Source organism: Cydia pomonella, chromosome 6, assembly GCF_033807575.1.
Source record: "Cydia pomonella isolate Wapato2018A chromosome 6, ilCydPomo1, whole genome shotgun sequence".
In the NCBI taxonomy this organism is placed as follows: domain Eukaryota; kingdom Metazoa; phylum Arthropoda; class Insecta; order Lepidoptera; family Tortricidae; genus Cydia; species Cydia pomonella.
In genome coordinates, this window is record NC_084708.1 from 14,050,371 (window position 1) to 14,069,601 (window position 19,231).

The 19,231-nt window shown below is 35.3% G+C and overlaps 2 protein-coding genes across 5 annotated transcripts in view; one reads left to right on the forward strand and one right to left on the reverse strand.

The window, feature by feature from the left end:
• LOC133519040 (long-chain-fatty-acid--CoA ligase ACSBG2) overlaps positions 1-2,107 on the reverse strand; it is a 38,644-nt gene extending 36,537 nt beyond the window's left edge. Inside the window, exon 1 of one of the 4 annotated variants that reach the window (XM_061852912.1) lies at positions 1,984-2,107. In XM_061852912.1, coding sequence (XP_061708896.1) covers positions 1,984-2,007 — 24 coding nt within the window. In that variant the 5' untranslated portion in view covers positions 2,008-2,107. Of the gene's footprint in view, positions 1-1,419; positions 1,692-1,983 lie in introns of those variants that run through there. The other 3 variants (XM_061852908.1, XM_061852911.1, XM_061852910.1) reach the window with 3 other exon arrangements.
• Positions 2,108-11,030: 8,923 nt separating this feature from the next.
• On the forward strand, positions 11,031-17,900 carry LOC133519043 (Golgi phosphoprotein 3 homolog sauron). The gene is made up of 5 exons (XM_061852915.1): positions 11,031-11,371; positions 11,458-11,605; positions 12,541-12,639; positions 12,941-13,116; positions 15,843-17,900. The coding sequence occupies exons 1-5, from the start codon at positions 11,183-11,185 to the stop codon at positions 16,089-16,091; spliced, it is 861 nt and encodes a 286-aa protein (XP_061708899.1). The 5' UTR covers positions 11,031-11,182; the 3' UTR covers positions 16,092-17,900.
• Positions 17,901-19,231: the final 1,331 nt, after the last annotated feature.

The window sequence follows — 19,231 nt, forward strand, 5'->3', positions numbered from 1 at the left end:
GAAATTGAATTTCATAGAATAATTTCCATTATTTCGTTAGATTCAAAAAGCTATTCTTTCCTCTTATGAGATTCTGTATTAGAATCCTTCAAATGCTCTGGATTTAAGACCAAAACCCGCAGCTGTAACCATTTTTTCTGATTTGTTGCACAAATCATATTTGTCTGCAACTCTGCATATACGAGTATTCCGTAATCAAGAAAAACTAAAAACAACTAAATGGCGTAACTAACGTTATGGCGGAGAATATTGACCTATTCTCATGTTCTCTGAATGCATTCACAAAGTCAGCATTGTATATATTATGTTATAGATGTAATGATATATTTTAAATTGTATTTTTATATATAAGTAGTTACACTATTGTCTTAGGTTTAGTACCTGTAAAAATAGTTGTAAGTGTGGGAAATAAAATAAAATAAATCTTAGATAAATAGTACCTACCTACCAGCCCCTTAAATTTGGCGGCAATTACCTAATTACCAAAGTAATATTATAGAGAACCATCGGCATTGGTTTGTGGAGAATGTTTATAGAGCCAGATACGGGTTTATGAAAGACAAACAGTTAGGTAGGTATATATTTTATAGCACATACCTACCAGTATAGATATATAGCTATATTAAGTACTAAACCAAGTAAAAATACTTCGATAGCTCTATAGCTACATTGACTATTCATAGAAGTGCCGTTTTACACATATTAGTGTAGGTACTTTGTTTAATTAATATAAATGTAAGGTACTTATATTATTCAATGATTATTGTGGTAGAGCCTACCTACGCTCTTGTGATAGAGACGAACAAGATACGTGCAGTATCTGCAACAAAATATTTGTAGGAAATGTAACTTTCTATTCTAATCTTGTTTAGCAACATAAAAGACAAGAATAGTGTCACGATTATCTTAGTGTATCTATGTCATTATTTTATTATTAGTCATTTAAGCGTCTAGGTCTCTATCTGCTCACTCTCGATTTTCGAAGTGGAGGGCTGCAAAGGCGGTCAAGTAACGGGCCTACTATTACTGCGTTTGGTGCGCTGCGGTTGTTAGCTAGACCTCTGCGGTCAGAAAGTCGCGCTGTCTACGAAAATCAAGGAAAACTGAGAAAAATATTATAGAGCTAATAAGGAAAACTCTACTTACTTCCTCCTTGCACAACTTGGTCATTAACTAAGTTATTTTAAAGCTTGAAATAATTAAAATGCGTAACCAAAGTAAGTATTGCTATGCTATATATCGTTTAATAACCCGGTGCAGCTCCACCTAAAAAAACATGCTCTAATTTCAACGCTAGTAAAGTGTCGAGGGTTGCTTGCATGTGCTACTTTAGCTGCAGGATCGATAATTTAAAAGGCTATTAGGCTAACTCAACGTACGCAGTATAGGTAAATAGACGACATGCGAAAGAAATCTCACCTCATAAACAATTCTTCAGGAATTTCAGGATTATAAATAGATCTCTATTTACACGGAAGAATAACAAAAGCACTTAAAGCCACTAATATTTCTTAACACCATAGAACGAGCACATATATTAAATAGGAATGTTACGGTCAAAAATTATTTAGAGTAACTATGTTTAGCGATCGCGACCCTGCTAAGGTCGTTTCGAGACGGAACTCGATCGCGCTACGACCGGAGCCACGCGGGTACGGCAGCCAACTGGCGCCGTGCCCTAACACGCGCGTCCACGACTCAAGGTGTAAAGTTCATCTGCGAGGACCCGCTGGACGTAGAGCGCCATCCCGTCATATTTGCATCACTTCGACTTTGGTCAGCCAAGCAGCCAAGGATGCTCAGCCACAACTTTTTTTAACACATCCAAGTTCCAGGCAATTTAACTTACATACTTACTTACATCGATTTCCTAGTGCCGACATTTGGTCCTAGTGACTACAAAGTAGGCGTCCCTGGCTGGATTGAACGCCTTATGATAGACTCCCTCTACTGGCGTAGGAGTAGTGAAAGTTAGTTGCTTACCGTAACATGCCCGTTCTGCTCCATCTCCGAGGTTGCACACGTGCTGGAAACTCACGCGCGACTGACTGCGACTACAGCACGATGCACGCCCGCCTTGTGCACCACTCCCGCTTCTACTGATAACCAAAGCCCCTAATCAGCTCAGCTTTATCGCCGTTTTTACCAATATTATCCTTCTGAAAGTTTTGACTCAGTACGACGCCATGTTTCAACTGTAAATCATGCAGAGTTTTAGTAACTTTCCAATTTTCCTGGCGACAGGGATTTCCCCGCGCTCTGCATTAAATCATTACCTTTTCTTAGTACCTAGTTTTTATTTTCTAATTTGATGATTTCATTAATTCGATTAATGCGATATAATTTGATTTAATAGTTTTATTTCATGATTTCAATTACATTTATCCACGCATAGGTATGTCAATAAGTTTTAACCAGGATATTAAGTAGTTACCTACTTGATTTATAGGTATCCTATCCATCCACTGACCGTGATGAATATTTTAAATTCATACTTAGGTATAGTCGTGTAAATGTAAATGTGACAACTTGTATGTTTACACTTACAATCGTACAGCTGATGAAAGGTGTTGGATAAAATTTTGGAACACAGATTGAATGATGAATATACTCATATTCACCTGGAATTAGGATAAAGAAAAAAATATCTTTGAATTAATCAACGAAGCCGAAGAAAGTATATAGGGAGTATTAAAATGGGGGATGGGGATGGGGCTGGGCCCTTATTCGACATGCTAAAAGTGACGTTTCGTGTTGATTTCCATTTGATGTGAGAAGTATTGTGACTTGTCGAATTGCTATTATCACCACCTGTCAGTGAACAATATCCACACTAGAGGCGGGGCGTTGTACCGGAATAGTTTTTGGAACAGGTTATTTGTAATAGACTACTTTTAGCTTGTCGAGTATTTAAAAGTACAGACTTTGATTTCTGAAATAAAACAAATATGAAACTTTTATCACCTCGTACCTCCATTCTTACCGTTACTTTAGGTAAAATAAAATTTTGTTAACAGATGGTCGTCTGGGTGTCTGTTGTATCTAAAAATAATGTAATAATATATAACAAAAATATGACAATAGATTCATAGCCTTCACTCAAAACGTCACCATATTTCCGACCCTTACCGAAATAATAAGTCGATATTTGTATAAATAATCCTTATTTGTAAGACTCCTAAGCACGGCAAATACGTAAACTGCCTATTGGGGGTCATACTCGTAAAACTGGTATTTTAGACGTACTTTTGGTACGAGTAACAGAGACGTACTTTTGGTACGCAGTCCCAGCTCTAGTCAGGATTCTAGTTGTCAAATATAAGCGTGTCGAATACGTATTAGTTAACTGTCAAATGAAATTAGATCAACGGTAGACTTTTTTGTCGATGGGTATGGCTGCCATGTTTGGATTTATGACATTTAAAAGGGGATCCTAAGGCAGAGAGTAGTTTTACCTGTACGATTTTGATTCTTCTACTGGACGCAAGATGGAGTTAGCTGCCAAATTCCGATCAGGCTGACGCAACTAGGAAGAAAAAAGTTTTGTATGGAATTTGTTTCGCAAATCATTGCCAACGAAGAAAAAGAAAACGTCAGTGCTATTTATTCTGTCACGTTTACATCAAGTCTACTGTCAGCCTAATTGCTTTGTTTGTTTTGAAGGCTTCAATGTTTTGTTCGGGTATTTCGTGTAATTTCTTTATTATTTAGTGCAAAAAGGTACTTAGACAACGATATATATATATATATATATACCCACAACACATGCCATTCATGCTTTAGTACTAAGTCAGTTTGTGCAATAATGTATATATATATGTACATAGACCTAATTTATAAGTATTTATAAATACATAGAAAATACCCATGTCTCAGGAACAAATATTCATGCTCATCACACTAATAAATACCCGTTCCAGGATTTGAACCTGGGACCATCGGCTTCATAGGCAGGGTCGCTGCCAACAAGGCCAGACCCGTTCTCATGATTAACAGACATATAAATACATAAAAAGTTAAAGCATTGATAAAGGGCTGTTGATAACTGGATGCCGAAAAACATGATTTATAGATGCATATTAGCGCGAAATAATCAGTTGATCATCTCATTAGCAAACACATGGAATATAAACTGTAGATATAGTCATGTTTTTCTAAGGCTGTATGTTTTCAGATGCAGGCAGTGGGCCAAATTTGTTGGGAACGAAGACCTGATACATCTTCCCATAGAAAAGTTACATTTATTCAAACATGTATGTGCACATCATTATGAAAATCAAGCATTTAATAAAATAAAAAAAACACGACTTAAAAACTGTATTAAAATAATTCGGGTCCACATTAAGCCCGACCAGATAGTAGTCCAATTAAGAACTATCCACTATATAACATACAACTTAAATGTGGACTCGATGCTAACCTGATTTCGAGTACAAAATTTGTAGACAGGAGCCTATGTTTCAACCCTCCCCATTTTATCGATATCGATAAGAATCGTAAGCGTGTAGCGTACTACACTATTTAAATCGCTTATGTTGGTACTATGGTTCTTTGACAGTTCTTTGTCGTACATTTTGGTAATTATTTGCGAAACAAACTGATTCCACTCGCTAGTATGGAAGTCCCGTCTCTTAAAACGTAGTGATTATATGCTCTTTGACAATGACATGCAGTTGCGTCGATGTAGATCTATCATAAAAACGTACATGTGACGCATGTGACAATTGTCCAGGATGAAAGAAATATCTTGACAATTAACATAAAGCAATACAATACCACAAAATGTCAACAAGAAAACAGATTTATTATAAAAATACAAATTATATACAAAGCTTCATTTTAAAACCAATGGTCGTGGGTTCTAACCCCGGCTCTTAACAATGTGCATCTTGTATCATGTACCGATTGCTTTTCAGTAAAGTAAAATATATTATCATGAGGAAGATGGAGTAGCCCCAATAAGGTATATTTTCCCCTCTGGGTTAGAAGGTCAGATAGTAGTGAGACAGGGAGATATAGTGAAGAATGCGGAAAAACAAGCATTTATTGTGTTGTTAGACTAGTTCTTTTTTTCAAAACGAACGCAACAGCATGCTCAAAGCCCCCTGTGAGTCAGAATCTGTTAAATTCAGGCTTAAGACGAAACAGGAGCTGAGCCCGTACACAAATTTGAGATTTTTAGGTAAAAGGTAAAAAATATCGCCGTCGCGCTGACGAGTGTGGCACCCCGTACCTAGCTAGAGACTATCCCTTGTGTGTGTACCAACAAACCAAATTTTAGACAAATATGATACGTCTTCTTCTTCTTTGTCGTTGTACTCTTTGCAGAGCGTCGTGGTCAACTGCTGATATCAGGCGCAGATGTTGCTTGCCGTACGATTTCTCGCCATTTTTCGCGGTTGGGGGCCATTCTGGCAAATGCGTTCAGGGGACCCTTCATGGCAGATTTGATTTGGTCAGTCCATCGCATAGGTGGCCTTTTGCGCGGTCTTTTTCCGTTTGCTCTACCCTGCACCACTAGACGCTCTATGGAGTCGTTGTTCCTCCTCGAGACGTGACCGAAAAAACGGAGTATGCGGATCTTTACGAGAGTCGAAAGGCGCTGCTTGATACGGAGTTCTTTAAGGATGGAGACATTAGTCCGAAACTCGGTCCAGGATATCCCCAGCATTTTCCTCCAGCACCATATTTCTAGGGCGTCTATCGTCTTCTCCTCTGTCTTTCGGATAGTCCAGGTCTCCGCAGCGTATAAGAATATAGGAAAAACGAGGGCCCGTACAAGCCGAACCTTCGTGGTGTTTGTGACGTTTCGGTGATACGTAGCCTATACGTAAAAACTAGCCAAGACAAATCCTTTATAATTTCAGGATTTTCTACACAGCACAGAACATGGCACCTCAAATTCTCAATTCCGTTGTCGGCGAGTCAACAACGACACATATTCTTAATATTGAACTTAATTGGCTCTCATTTCACATTTATGTTTTAAATTAATTATAGGCATAGACATACCATATCCTATTGTAAGTACAAAGTTTCAGAGCAATCTAGCAAGTCATTTTAAAATGAGAGCGTAACTACATTTGTATGGAGAACCGAATTTGCTGCGGACGCACAATGTAGCATAATCGGATTAGGACCAACCTCAAAATCTCTGTAACAGTCATGAAATTTATTATGTATATAAATTAAAGGCCCCTTTTTCATGCCCAAACCATTTAACATTTGGGGACCTCGAGGAACCGAACCATCTTGGAAAATGTGTACCATCAACACAACAGTCAACATTAAAACTTATTAAATTCTACACAAAAAAGTCCTCGATATCTTTGCAGAACAATACATCTTATTATAGAGAATACTTGCTGAATCTACGTTTAACGCTTATACACTTCCAGGGGACATTCTCTTACAAGGAAACTCGGAGGAATATGAATTCTATTTTTAACTATACATTTGTACGTGGTCTACCCCAATATTAACATTTTACTCTACTGTGACTAAACCAGAAAGAAGGGTTATGGGTGTAAGTACTGATGATTCAGTACACCCAGTAGCTAGGTATTAGGATACTGGACGGATTTTTTTAAATGACTTATCGTTAGATTCCTCTTGCCATTGACGACCTACTTTTACTTGTTCTATTAAAGAAAAATCAATACAGCCGCTTTGAGAGGACTCCGAATATTAAATCATATTTTTTCTTCTAGCGCCTAAACTATTGAGCGGAGTACAGTAAAACAGACATCAGTAGATCCACAGTTAGTATACAAGTGCTATGCACTACAAAGTTACTAAAATTAACGGAAGAAGAAGGTTTAGGGCTAAATAATACGTCATTTAAAAAATCCGTCCAGTATCCTAAGCTACAGGGTGTCCTGAATCCTCAGTACTTATACCCATAACCCTACTTTCTGGTTAAGTTGCAGTCAAGTAAAATATTGATATTTGGGTAGATTATGTACAAATGTATAGTTAAAAGTGGAATTTTTATTCTTCCAAGTTTCCTATTAAGAGAATATCCCATGAAAGGGTATAAGGGCTAAATCTGGGTTTAGCAAGTATTTTTTAAAGCAAGATCATTTTTTTTCGCAAAGATGTCTAAAACTATTTTATGTAGAATTTTATAAGCTTGAATGTTGCCTTACACGATTATTGAATAAAGAACGTAGATTTAGAGTAAAACGCGAATTTCTCCTGGATGGTCCACATTTTCCAAGATGGCTGCGGTTCCTCGAGGTCCCCAAAAGTCAAATGGTGTGGGCATGAAAAAGGGGCCTTTAAGGGGCGTATATACATACCAAAATTTTATGACTGTTCAGACATTTCGAGTTTGGTCCTAATCCGACTGTGCTAATGCTACTATGTACGTAAACTGTAACTGTACTGCGGACTCAACCTTCACGTTATAATTTTTTAAGTATTAACGTTGACATAGTAACGAAAATAATAAACACGTCAATTGAAGTAAACAATATTATTATATGCAAGAAAATTTTGCAAAATAGGTACATTAATGATTAATATGTAAAACACCATTAATTATTGAATTAAAATTATGATTTTGTGTTAAAAAATATGAGACCAATTATACAGCCCGATTACACGGGCTACATATTAAAAATGATTATCATGGAAACAGTAATATACACAGGTGAACAAAGTTATAGTAAAATAGGTGCATAATTTCAGAGCTTGCCTGGCCCACCTGTACCACCTACCATGACCACGGCCGTCTCCTACTATTATTTTTTTCTAATACTTATGGCCTTACTAGCGAATAGTATTCCATGTTCTTGATCCAGAATTTAAACCCTTAACTACATATTTGTGGCACTTGGGGTTGAATTTGAAACTCTAGGGCACTAGCGTGGCTCTATGAGAGCGCCTTATATAGGCTTCTGGTGACCAGAGGATCAGCATTATTAATCAGCGCGGAAATGCACCCAGCCTTCTGGGCACCCTACCGAGCGACCAGAATATAGGGCAAATATTTTATGTATACGTTTTTAAGTGTTTTTATCATGTTTTATATTTAAACTTACAGATGTCGAACTACCAGCAAAGTTTTTGAAGAGGTGTAGTTTTTATATTTCCTGGTACCAAACTGATACAGGAAATTGGAACATCAGTAAATAATCTACACCGAAGACAATGAAATATAGTCACATAATACTTTAATGTTTTATTTTATTAAAGAAATCGGTAAAAAAATGTGTTAACTGAAAAAGATAAATTTTATTTTATTTGTAGTTGAATAACAAAATATGTATTTAATCTCCTTTTAACATAGGAATTCTCTTTGTGTAGGTACATATAAATAATAGGTACTTAGGTCTTGGTAAGTAATATAGACAGTACAGTAGGTCTTATCTTAATAATTTGAGATCTCATACATGCGTTCCGATATATCTGATGGCGACTGTACATACAATGGGGTCGCGTATACGAGTACAAAGAGCATTAAAATAGTTGTTGATAGACCAAGTGAGCGAGCTACTATGGTACCTATCTTTATATCAATTTTATGCATTATGTAATAGCGCAATACAGAATTTTTTTTTGACAAATGTAGTATTATTTTTATAGTAATAAAGGTTATTCATGAACCATCTCGTAATTTAAAAAAAAAACGGACTTTATCTCTAAATCATATGCCTTATATTTACAGATGTGTTAGGTTACAACTTGGTTCGTGAATGTGGTTTAGAAGCAACTTGAGACTGGGTGCGGAGTAAATTGCATCAATTTTTTTTACAATTTTGAGCGTTTGTAGGAGAATATGTGGAGCGAGCATTATTCGACGTGTAGGTGTGGGTTCAACAAAAAGATCGCATGTCAATAGTTCTTTATTGTCGTTAAAATTCAATTAATAATCGCCTTTATCGACCATCAACTGTGTGGTCACTTTTTAATTGATTGACTTTGTCAGGTACAGTTTCACTACTCGCCGCCGCATTGTTCATAGCGCATTACTTATCCTATCGAATACAAGATGTCGCTGATTCCTGTAAACTTATGTTTAAAAAAAAAGACGCTTTACTCTATGCCATATATTGTAGGAAAGGAAGGGTATTCCCTGTCGTACGTCAAAAAATCCAAGATGGTGCCCAAGCCCATGGACAATAAAGTCTAGCAATAAAATCAACACTTGTCAAAATTTGACATTAGCAATCCACAGTCAGGTGACAATCAAATCAAACCGAACCACTTCGAGTTCAGAGCCATTTCAAACTATATAGTAGTAATAAACAAAGTTGATTTTTGTTTGATTATTTTTTCTATGAATGAGTTTTGATTGTTCCAAATGATAATATCCACAGTTGATAGAATCAACACTTGATACAATCAACATGCGATAGAATCAAGTGTTGATTTGATGTGGACGCGAAATTTGACAGTTGTGCATCTCGAATAAGGCCCCTGTTTTCATGGGCATCATATACCTATTATTAGTTTAGTATTGTGCCGGTAGATCTACGTAGGTAATGACGACGCTAACTAATAACATTCATAGCCCACGAACCAGCTGAGAAATCCGTAAAGTAACAAATTTGACACCTTCATAAATTTTAACCGTTTAAACTCAGTTTAAAACTTCAGCAGTGCGACTAAAGTCTGGCTAATGAAAAATGAAACTTCAAAATAACCTAACTATAAACAAACTCAAAACATAAAATAAATGAAGTACCAATCACTAAAAAGTATTTTTTTTATAGATAACAAAAAACGTAAAATAAATGAAGTACTTTTATTATCATCATTATTATTGATAGCATTATCACTAAAAAGTAAAAAAAAAAGTTAAATAAAAAAATGAAAAAAAAACACCAAAACTAAAATAACTTAATTTCATATCGTTTTTTTTAAAGGGAACCGCCTTCAAAAAACTAACCCACTGCTGAAAAACACAAAATAATTTGTATATACCCCACCCCTATCCTTGTCCACGTGTCCAGTCCCTATCCCGTCGTAAAGCAATTTTCTGCCATAAAGTACCAAAAATGAAATTTTTGCCAAAAACTTTTTTCCAGTTCTGGACTACACTTGCACGTTTTTGCAGGTTCATCTTTCATTAGCCAGACTCGACACCGTTTACATCCAGCACTACAACGTAGTAATCTAGTATAATTTGACCTAGCCTAGCTAATAGATTCATAACAACAATGCAATGCATAGAGATCAAAATTAAACTGGTCCGATTGATCCATTGTTGGTAAGTAATTGTGAATGACCCGTGCCTGCACCAATTTTGGCTGGTAAGCGGGAAACTCCCTATGTCCAGTGCTTACGTATTTATTGAAGCAAAATATTTAGTCCGGTCATGTTCCGTATTATTAGATGCCGGTTGCATTTCTTACATTAAGGAAATGAGTTTTTTTTACTATAGTTTATCCTCACTCTTTGTTTTATCCTTCCTTCTATTCTATTCTATATAATAGCAAAGAGAATTCGAAATAGGGGTGGATTGTCGAAGAAAATGTTGTAGCCACAGTAAATTTTCTGCCATCGTTCGATACATAATTAAAACTTTTATAACGCCATTTGACTTTGATCCTTATTCTTTCACTGATACTGATACGTGTTAAATTTGTTAAATATCAAAAAGTGGCGCCAAGTTTTAATCATGTGTCGAAAAATGGCAGTAAATTTACTGTGGCTACAAAGTTTTCTTTGACAATCCACCTCTATTTCAAATCTTTTTGATAATAGTCTCTACCAGCACAAAGTAAATAGCGGCTTTTGTGCTACCAGCCTCTACATAATTTTCTACAACAATGCGAAGCTACTGCCATCTATCGTTACAGCGTGTTATTACAAAGTCTTTGTCTTGTATTGAGGCTAATGAAATTGGGTGAAAGAGAAGTTTATTCATAATTTAAATTACTGAATTATTGCAAAATAATTATTATATGGAAAATATGGTATAAAAATAATTATATTAATATTGTTCTTTTGCTATACTACACTAACTATAAAGTTTGGTATGTTGCTGCTTATAATGTTAATCGAATGTTACAAACGAAACGCAAACGTCGGCCATATTTTCCCGACGTTCATTCGTGTTGCAAATGCAAAGCAAACGTCAACAATTCATTCATTGCAAATAGGAATTCATTTTACATTTACAAGTGCTGCGTTCTTAATAATCTTTAGTGACCCGTTTTTCTTTTAATGTAAAATGAATAGAACTGAAGGTTTGGTACAACGTAAACACGTTGCAAAAGACAATAATTCAGATGGTAATTTGAAGGAAAACCACGACATCGATGATAAGAAAAATGATAAAAGCTATGATGACGGAGATTCAAAAGAAACAAGATTGACATTAATGGAAGAAGTATTACTTTTAGGATTAAAGGATAAAGAGGTAATTATATTTTGCCGTAACAGAATTAAGTATTGAAAGGTTTAGGTCGCCCCTTTCATTGTGTTTATTAATGACGAATGTTTCAGGGTTACACATCATTTTGGAATGACTGCATATCGAGCGGCTTGAGAGGATGTATTCTTATCGAACTGGGCTTAAGAGGTCGAGTAGAGCTGGAAAGAGCTGGTATGAGGAGAAAGGGACTACTGTCTAGAAAAGTCATCGTAAAATCAGGTACCTACTTAATTTGACTTGCCTCTCTCTTTTTAAGATTTAGCTGATGAGAGAAATCATTGGTATATACTATAGGATCATTCACATTATTTTGATCTCATAAGTAACAGTTACTATATTTTTAAGGTATTCAATAATAAGACATCAAGATTGTTTACCCTTTATTAAATGGTAAAAAGCAAGTGTTGTCCTACTGAACTATTGATTAGTATCTGAGAAAAACAGCTTATAGGTCTAACATTAATTGAGGCGTTTGGTAAGATTGTAACCTCCTAAGGCTCATGGTCTTACCTGTAGTACTTATTCAGTTCTATTAAATTTAAATCATTTTCAACTGTGACAGAAATGCATGTATTGTTTTGTTCAATTTTCAAACAAAACAAAATCAACTTTATTTTCTACTAGTGTAACAAATAAAGGTTTAAATTTTATTAGAAAATAGCTGGGCCTTAAGAGTATGGTAAGCTACAGACTAGTTGAAGTCTTGGATGTTAAGTAAGATAATATGTAATATTACAAATTAGTTTCAGTCCCTATAGTTATTCCTGTATTAAGGATGCAAAAAAACTGTAGTCCATACTTTTTCTAGATTTGGGATTTTTTTTGTTATTACCCAGAATCACAAGTTGAGTTAGTCCTAGTTGCAGAAAACATGTGTCCCGATTGTTTACCACCACCTCTTACAACTCATTATTCAAGTCAAAATATACATAGATATGGTAACAGTTAACAGAGCTGGAAAAAAAAACTGGAAAACTTTTTTTTGCTATTGATGTCAAAATATATTAGTGATAACATCAAAACTTCCAAATCCAATGGGTATTCAGGGAGGTAGGTCTTCTCGGCGTTTATACTTTATGTGTATGTTTAGTTGGTTTCTTAGATATGAATAATGCATGTAAGTTCCAGGGAAATTATTATTATGTTGTTTTCAGATACACCTACAGGGGATGTCCTGTTGGATGAAGCTTTGAAACACATGAAAGAAACTGATCCACCAGAATCTGTACAAAGCTGGATAGAATATCTTAGTGGTTGGTATCACATTCTGGTTGTTTACTTTACAATGAAATTAAATAACCTAATCTTTTGATTTGTTACCCTATTTATTGAGCAATATTAGCAAAAAGGGATTAAAAATCAATGAATAAAGTTAATAATATTCTACTAAAATCGAAATGTTACAAATTTATTCATTTAGAGTGTGAACTTGCTTGTGTTCTTGTCTGTGCGTTAATTTTTTTTTTTAAACTTTTTACATAAATTTATTAGAAAAACCATCACATAATATTCAACTCACGGAAATAACTGTATTTGTATTTTCTGATTTTCCAGGTGAAACATGGAATCCCATGAAACTCAAATATCAATTAAAAAACGTCCGTGAAAGGTTGGCAAAAAATTTAGTAGAAAAAGGTGTCCTGACGACTGAGAAACAAAACTTTTTGCTCTTCGATATGACCACACATCCCCTGACAGACAATGTAGTGAAGTGCCGTTTAGTTAAAAAGGTATGTGATAAGGCTTTTATATTAATGTTGATTTTCAAGCAGTGCAACATTTCTTGATGTTAAATAACTTCTAAGTAAAAACTATATAACAAACTACGCCAGGATGAACCCTTCGGAACCTGGGCTTTTATGAATATATTTTATACCGATGATATAGTACTATATGAATATCATATGATGGCACTAAGCACCGAAATCAAACCCTTAACACTTTCGCAACCAGGCAAAATTTCGAACAATACCCCAGAAACCGACAGTACTCGCTAGTCGAGCACCGTGCAACTCAATGCCGCACGCCGCGAACCCGATAGTCGGGCAAGCGGCGGACGCTCAGGGCTGTGCCAAGTAACTTTCGTATACTTACGTGAATAAAATTAAATCTGCTGTCTCATCTGTTTATCCGTTTTATCAATTATCACAATGCATCCAGTGGGGCAGTAGGAAATTAATAAAATCACACAAAGCCTGTGTATACCTATAGTTACTAAATATCCTTAAACACAAATTAGGTTGTACGATTTACGAAAATTCTAACTCCTATTGATACATACCCGTGTATGCAATTTAACGTAACTAAAGTTAAGTAAATAAAAATACAAAGTGAAGTAATAAAATATAATAATCAACTGTACCAATTTTTCGATCACACAAGTACATAACAATCAGAAGACTTTTTCTGTTAGTGGCAGTGGCAGCCCTGAGGTAGCGAAGATGCAATGCTTGCCCGCCTGTCGGGTACTTTGGCGTCGCGTGTAGGTTTATAGCTCGTGCCCGACTACCGGGTACGCCGGCATCTGAGTAAAGTTTACAAGTGCGGGTACGCGGTGTCGAAAGTGTTTCAGTTTCAGTCTTCAGTCTTGCTCCTGATGACACCCCCTTGTGATGAGAAAATTATTCACAACACCACATGAAATTAAAAAAAAAGTTCCCTGCCTTCTGCAGTTTTTTTGCCTGTGTCATTATATTTCTTTTTATTTTTACTTCTGCTTTGCAAGCTTCTGCTACCTCCCTATAGGGGCTTCATTAGGAAGCACAGGTTGAAAACACTTCTATAGTAAACCACTCTATTTGTTGGGTGGATATCATGCATGATTAGCCTATGCAGCTTACTATTTTAGTATATCTCTTGTAGAAGACTGACTGAATTGTTTAATTTAGATGGCTAAGGCATGATGTTATCTTATCAAGTATTTGTTAAAGAAGATTATTATTTATTTATTTTATTTATTCATATTAATGAACACAGCATATCAGTTAAAACTAAACACTGAAATTACAGATTAAACCTAGACAATCTAGACGTACAATCAGAAAAGGTTTAAACTAAACAATGATTAGGAGTAACTAATTAGAAATGGTTGTTGCTAATTAAGTAATGCAATCAAAAAGCATTAGGGCTGGCTTTGCTCATAAATTAGCTACTTTTCATTGCAAATAGTAACTCTATTGTTTGCTTGTTCTTGTTTTGATAACCGACGAAACAATGTGCGCGTAAAACAGGATGGTGAATATTTAGTGCCACTGTCACACCTATGTGCATTGTTTTGGCATATTTTGGTTAAGTTTCATAACAGTTCTATTGTTATAATGTCCAAAATGTTTCACGTTGACTGGCAGTTTACTTCAATGTTACACCACTAATTATGTGGATTGATATTTAATATTTCCTAAATATTGGTGAAAGAACTGAATATCATGAAGTTTCCATTGCAGTTTTTACGACAGCTATAACTTAACTACAATATGAAGCCATGTTTCTTTAGATACATACTACATAATAATATAGTAAGGAATTCGATTGGCAAGTTTTTTTTTAAAGATGTTAAGACAACAATAAATTACACTGTATTTTTTTAACTCCTTTAATTTTAAGGGTGCATTCCTGAGCGTAAGTTTTTTTTCAAAGTAATCCAATTAAAGCTATTTTGAAGATAATTATTAATATTTTTTTTATCTGGTAAAGCTTTTACAAATGTCGAAATAAAAAAGGATTTTTCGGATTCGGACTATCGATGTTCGAAATGACTGATGAATAAATGAATGTTGTAATAGTTTCAACACAATAAAATGATTTTACAGTACATATGGTGCTACTTTATAGCACTAGTGCGAAAATTAGCATATTACGTTACTGTGTCGAACATTTAAAGGGCCATATGTACTGTAAAACGTTGTACGATACATGTGCGAATAGGCAATTCCCAACTCGTGTCGATTTAAAACACTCCCTTCGGTCGTGTTTTAATTTATCGCCATTCGTTTCGAATTTCCTATTTTTCGCACTTGTATCGTAATGTACTATTACAGTACATATGGTGCTACTTTACAGCACTTGTGCGAATATTAGCATATTACGTTACTGTGTCGAACATTTAAAGGGCCATATGTACTGTAAAACGTTGTACGATACATGTGCGAATAGGTAATTCACAACTCGTGTCGATTTAAAACACTCCCTTCGGTCGTGTTTTAATTTATCGCCACTCGTTTCATATTTCCTATTTTTCGCACTTGCATCGTAATGTACTATTCTATGCATGCCAAATATACGCCAAAATGAACCGAATTCAACAAAAAGATCCGTACATATGTGTAAAGCAACGTGTAGGTTTCAATAATAATATTGTTTTGATACCTAGACAAAATATCTCCTTTTTTTTATTATAACTAAAAATATTTTCAATTGTTGTTTTCAAGTGTAGTTATCGTCCAATCCTGTATTTCAGGTGCAAGAAGCGGCGCTGCGGCGCTCGGTGACGGACGTGGCGCACGCCGACAAGCGGTCGCTGGCGCTGCTGATGCTGGCGCACTCGGCCGACGTGCTGGAGAACGCGTTCGCGCCGCTGTCGGACGAGGACTACGAGCTGGCCACGCGCCGCGTGCGCACGCTGCTCGACTTGGACTTCGAGGCCGAGGCCATGCGCCCCGAGGCCTGCGAGATCATGTGGGCCGTCTTCGCCGCCTTCACTAAATAGCAACTATTCATAAACAATATTCACGCGTACCGATTATATCGTTATCGCTGACCACGAGTACCAGGAAGTTGGCATCGAAATTATCAACTTAAAGGCGACTTGATAGTTCAAATCCCGTAATGTAATTATACTCCGTCAAAACTGTCAAACCCACTTTGTCAATAGAAAAAGGCGCGACATTAAATATTTCTATGGGAGGAAAACGCCTCATTTTTTAATTTTGCCGCCTTTTTCTACTGACGGAAATGGCTTGCGAAACTATATATGCAAAGCGATGTCCGACTGGGAGATGATTACTTTTATGAGATTTCAATCGCCGTCTGTTTTCTAATCGAGATGATGAGTTAAATACCGTTATGGTAAGAAGGAAGTTGTTAAAAGTGTCATGGGTTTTTGTATGTCAAATAAAAGCCAGTATTAGTTGACTTTGAGCTTTTCAGATTTGAGTTTAAAACATCAAATTCCTGACAAACGATATCTCAGCTTCCTGATTTAAAATATTCCTTTCTGACATACATTGGAGTTTTTGCACAATTTTTCTTCATTTTTTGATATGTCAGATTACTATCTATGTATTAGATTTTTGTATGTACCTATTTTGTAAAGTGTAACCCAGTTAAATGTAATAATATTGTTTTAATGTACACCTACCTAAGTAGAATTATGTGCTGATGGTATTACTTAAATAAAACGAATTCAAGTTTTTCTGAGCATATGACTTTGATTCAGATCTTTTGGTACATTAAAATGTTTATAATAAGTTAAAGATTTTGTATATTTTTTTATATATGGATCCAAGAGTGTCGAATTTGTAGTATTTCTTTGTCTTCTTTATTTACTAGAGACTTTGGTTTATTTTTTAGAAATAGGAACGCTCGCCTTGCTGTATTGAACTGTATCTATAAATGTCAGAGTAATTAAGTTGTGTAGCTCTTAACACTGTTAGTAACAGACATGAAGAACCCTTTATCCACATTAAATTTTATAGTTAAAAAAAATTGTTTATATCGCGCATAGTACTTTCCATGCGTTGTTTGTTTTGCAATTCTATGCAGTTTCGATAGATTTATTTTTATGAATATTGCTTTTAAATTAAGTGATGTTATATATGTGTCACAATATAACATTATTTTGATATACCTAAATGAACGGAGGCTCAGCTCAAAATACGATCCTGATACGAGTTATAACAGAATAAGACAAGGAGTATCTTAAAGTTTCTAGTGTATTACATGGACAGACTAGGTATCTAATTTACGTACATGATCGAGTTTACGTCGGAGATATAATGCATTATTAATTTCTCTGTAAGTCGGAGCTGTATTATGTAGAACAGGCATAAACTCGATCATGCTACCACTGCAGGTGCTCTAGGATTAGGTATGGTTTGTGTCTACTAAAACTTATTTGAGGCAGCAACACTACTTTACCTCAATGCTTTTGTAATGGATACCAGGCTTCCAAAATATGAAAAAAAAACGCAGAACGCCTTTATTTGAATGCCTCGTACGTGTCATGAATCATAAGAGTCGATACCTAGTTATTAAGTAGCTTAAATTTAAATCGTGGTGTAAGATAAGTTTCCTTTTATTTATATTTGTTTCGAAACACGTTATACGTTGGGACATTGTTTTAATAAATTATATTTGTACATAAATAGTCTATGAAATATAACAAACATAAGGAAATAAATCGAAAACAAAATTCACAATTGAAGAAGTGTGTAAAAAATAGTTATAAAATGTATCATAAAATTCATACATGTAATGCTATTAAAATTATTGAAATATATTCCTTAGTACCTATTAACTGAGCTGTTTTTGTTTATCTTATACCTTTAAACGAGCAATTCTTGTATATATATAATTATATTTCTGTGATCTCGAAAACGGCTCTAACGATTTCGCTGAAATTTGGTATATGGGGGTTTTTGGGGGTACACAATCGATCTAGATTTGTCTTATGTTTGGGAAAACGCGTGTTTTCGAGTTTTCATGCGTTTTTCTTTCGACGCAGAATATGGTCGCTAATTTTGTGTTGCTGGCCACTGTCCGTCTGGCCCAGCGGGTTAAGACGCGGACGGCTAGAAACGAGTGTTACGGGTTCGAATCTCGCCCGATGACTAACTTTTGTTTCTTTTTTTATATATGTTCAAGTTTATATATATATTTTTAATTTTTATTGTTTTAGACAAATTTAATTTAGTAAAAAAATGTAGTTAAGATTATCACTTATACACCACCATATTACAATAAATAGTTATAACCGAGCAACGCTCGGTCGCCCAGGTACTCTAAACTAAATGGTCTTTTAACTGATTTCACTAGTATACCATTATTTTATGGTCTTTCCCAGCAGTTCTACAACACAACACAACAACGACGAAAATCGTTACAACATAAGCCTTATTGAGCTTACTGTGCATGGGACTTAGTCAATTTGTGTAATAATGTCCTATAATATTTATTTATTTAGTTCTACTTTACCAACCCTTTTTTTAGGGTTCCGTAGCCAAATGGCAAAAAACGGAACCCTTATAGATTCGTCATGTCCGTCTGTCTGTCCGATTATGTCACAGCCACTTTTTAGGGTTCCGTAGTCAACTAGGAACCCTTATAGTTTCGCCATAGAAAGCTGAAATTTGGCATGGATATATAAATCAATAAAGCCGACAAAGTCGTACGATAAAATCTAAAAATTTAATTTTTTTAGGGTACCTCCCCTACACGTAAATTGGGGGTGAATTTTTTTTTTGCTTCAACCCTACAGTGGTGTATCGTTGGAAAGGTCTTTCAAAACTAATAGGGGTCTTCAACAAACGTTTTTTGATAAAGTGAATATATTCAGAGATAATCGCTCCGGAAGAAAAAAAATATGTGTCCCCCCCTCTAACTTTTGAACCATGGGTCCAAAAAATATGAAAAAAATCGTGGAAGTAGAGCTTAAAAAATACATTAAATGAAAACTATAGCGGACATGATCAGTTTAGCTGTTTTTGAGTGATCGCAAAAAGTTTCCCCTTCATAGTAAAAAGACTTACTTTAATTAGGTACCTACTGATTATGCAAATTTGCCTATTTGTTTAACTCTGGTGAAAGGTACCGTTTCAACCCTTGGTTAACAATTTACTATACTTTAAG

Excerpts from the sequence above, each read along its gene's own strand:
- LOC133519043 (XM_061852915.1), top strand. The coding sequence starts at position 11,183 with ATGAATAGAACTGAAGGTTTGGTACAACGTAAACACGTTGCAAAAGAC. Across the intron at positions 11,606-12,540 it reads AAAAGTCATCGTAAAATCAG|ATACACCTACAGGGGATGTC; the intron begins GTACCTACTTAA and ends TGTTGTTTTCAG. Across the intron at positions 12,640-12,940 it reads CTGGATAGAATATCTTAGTG|GTGAAACATGGAATCCCATG; the intron begins GTTGGTATCACA and ends CTGATTTTCCAG.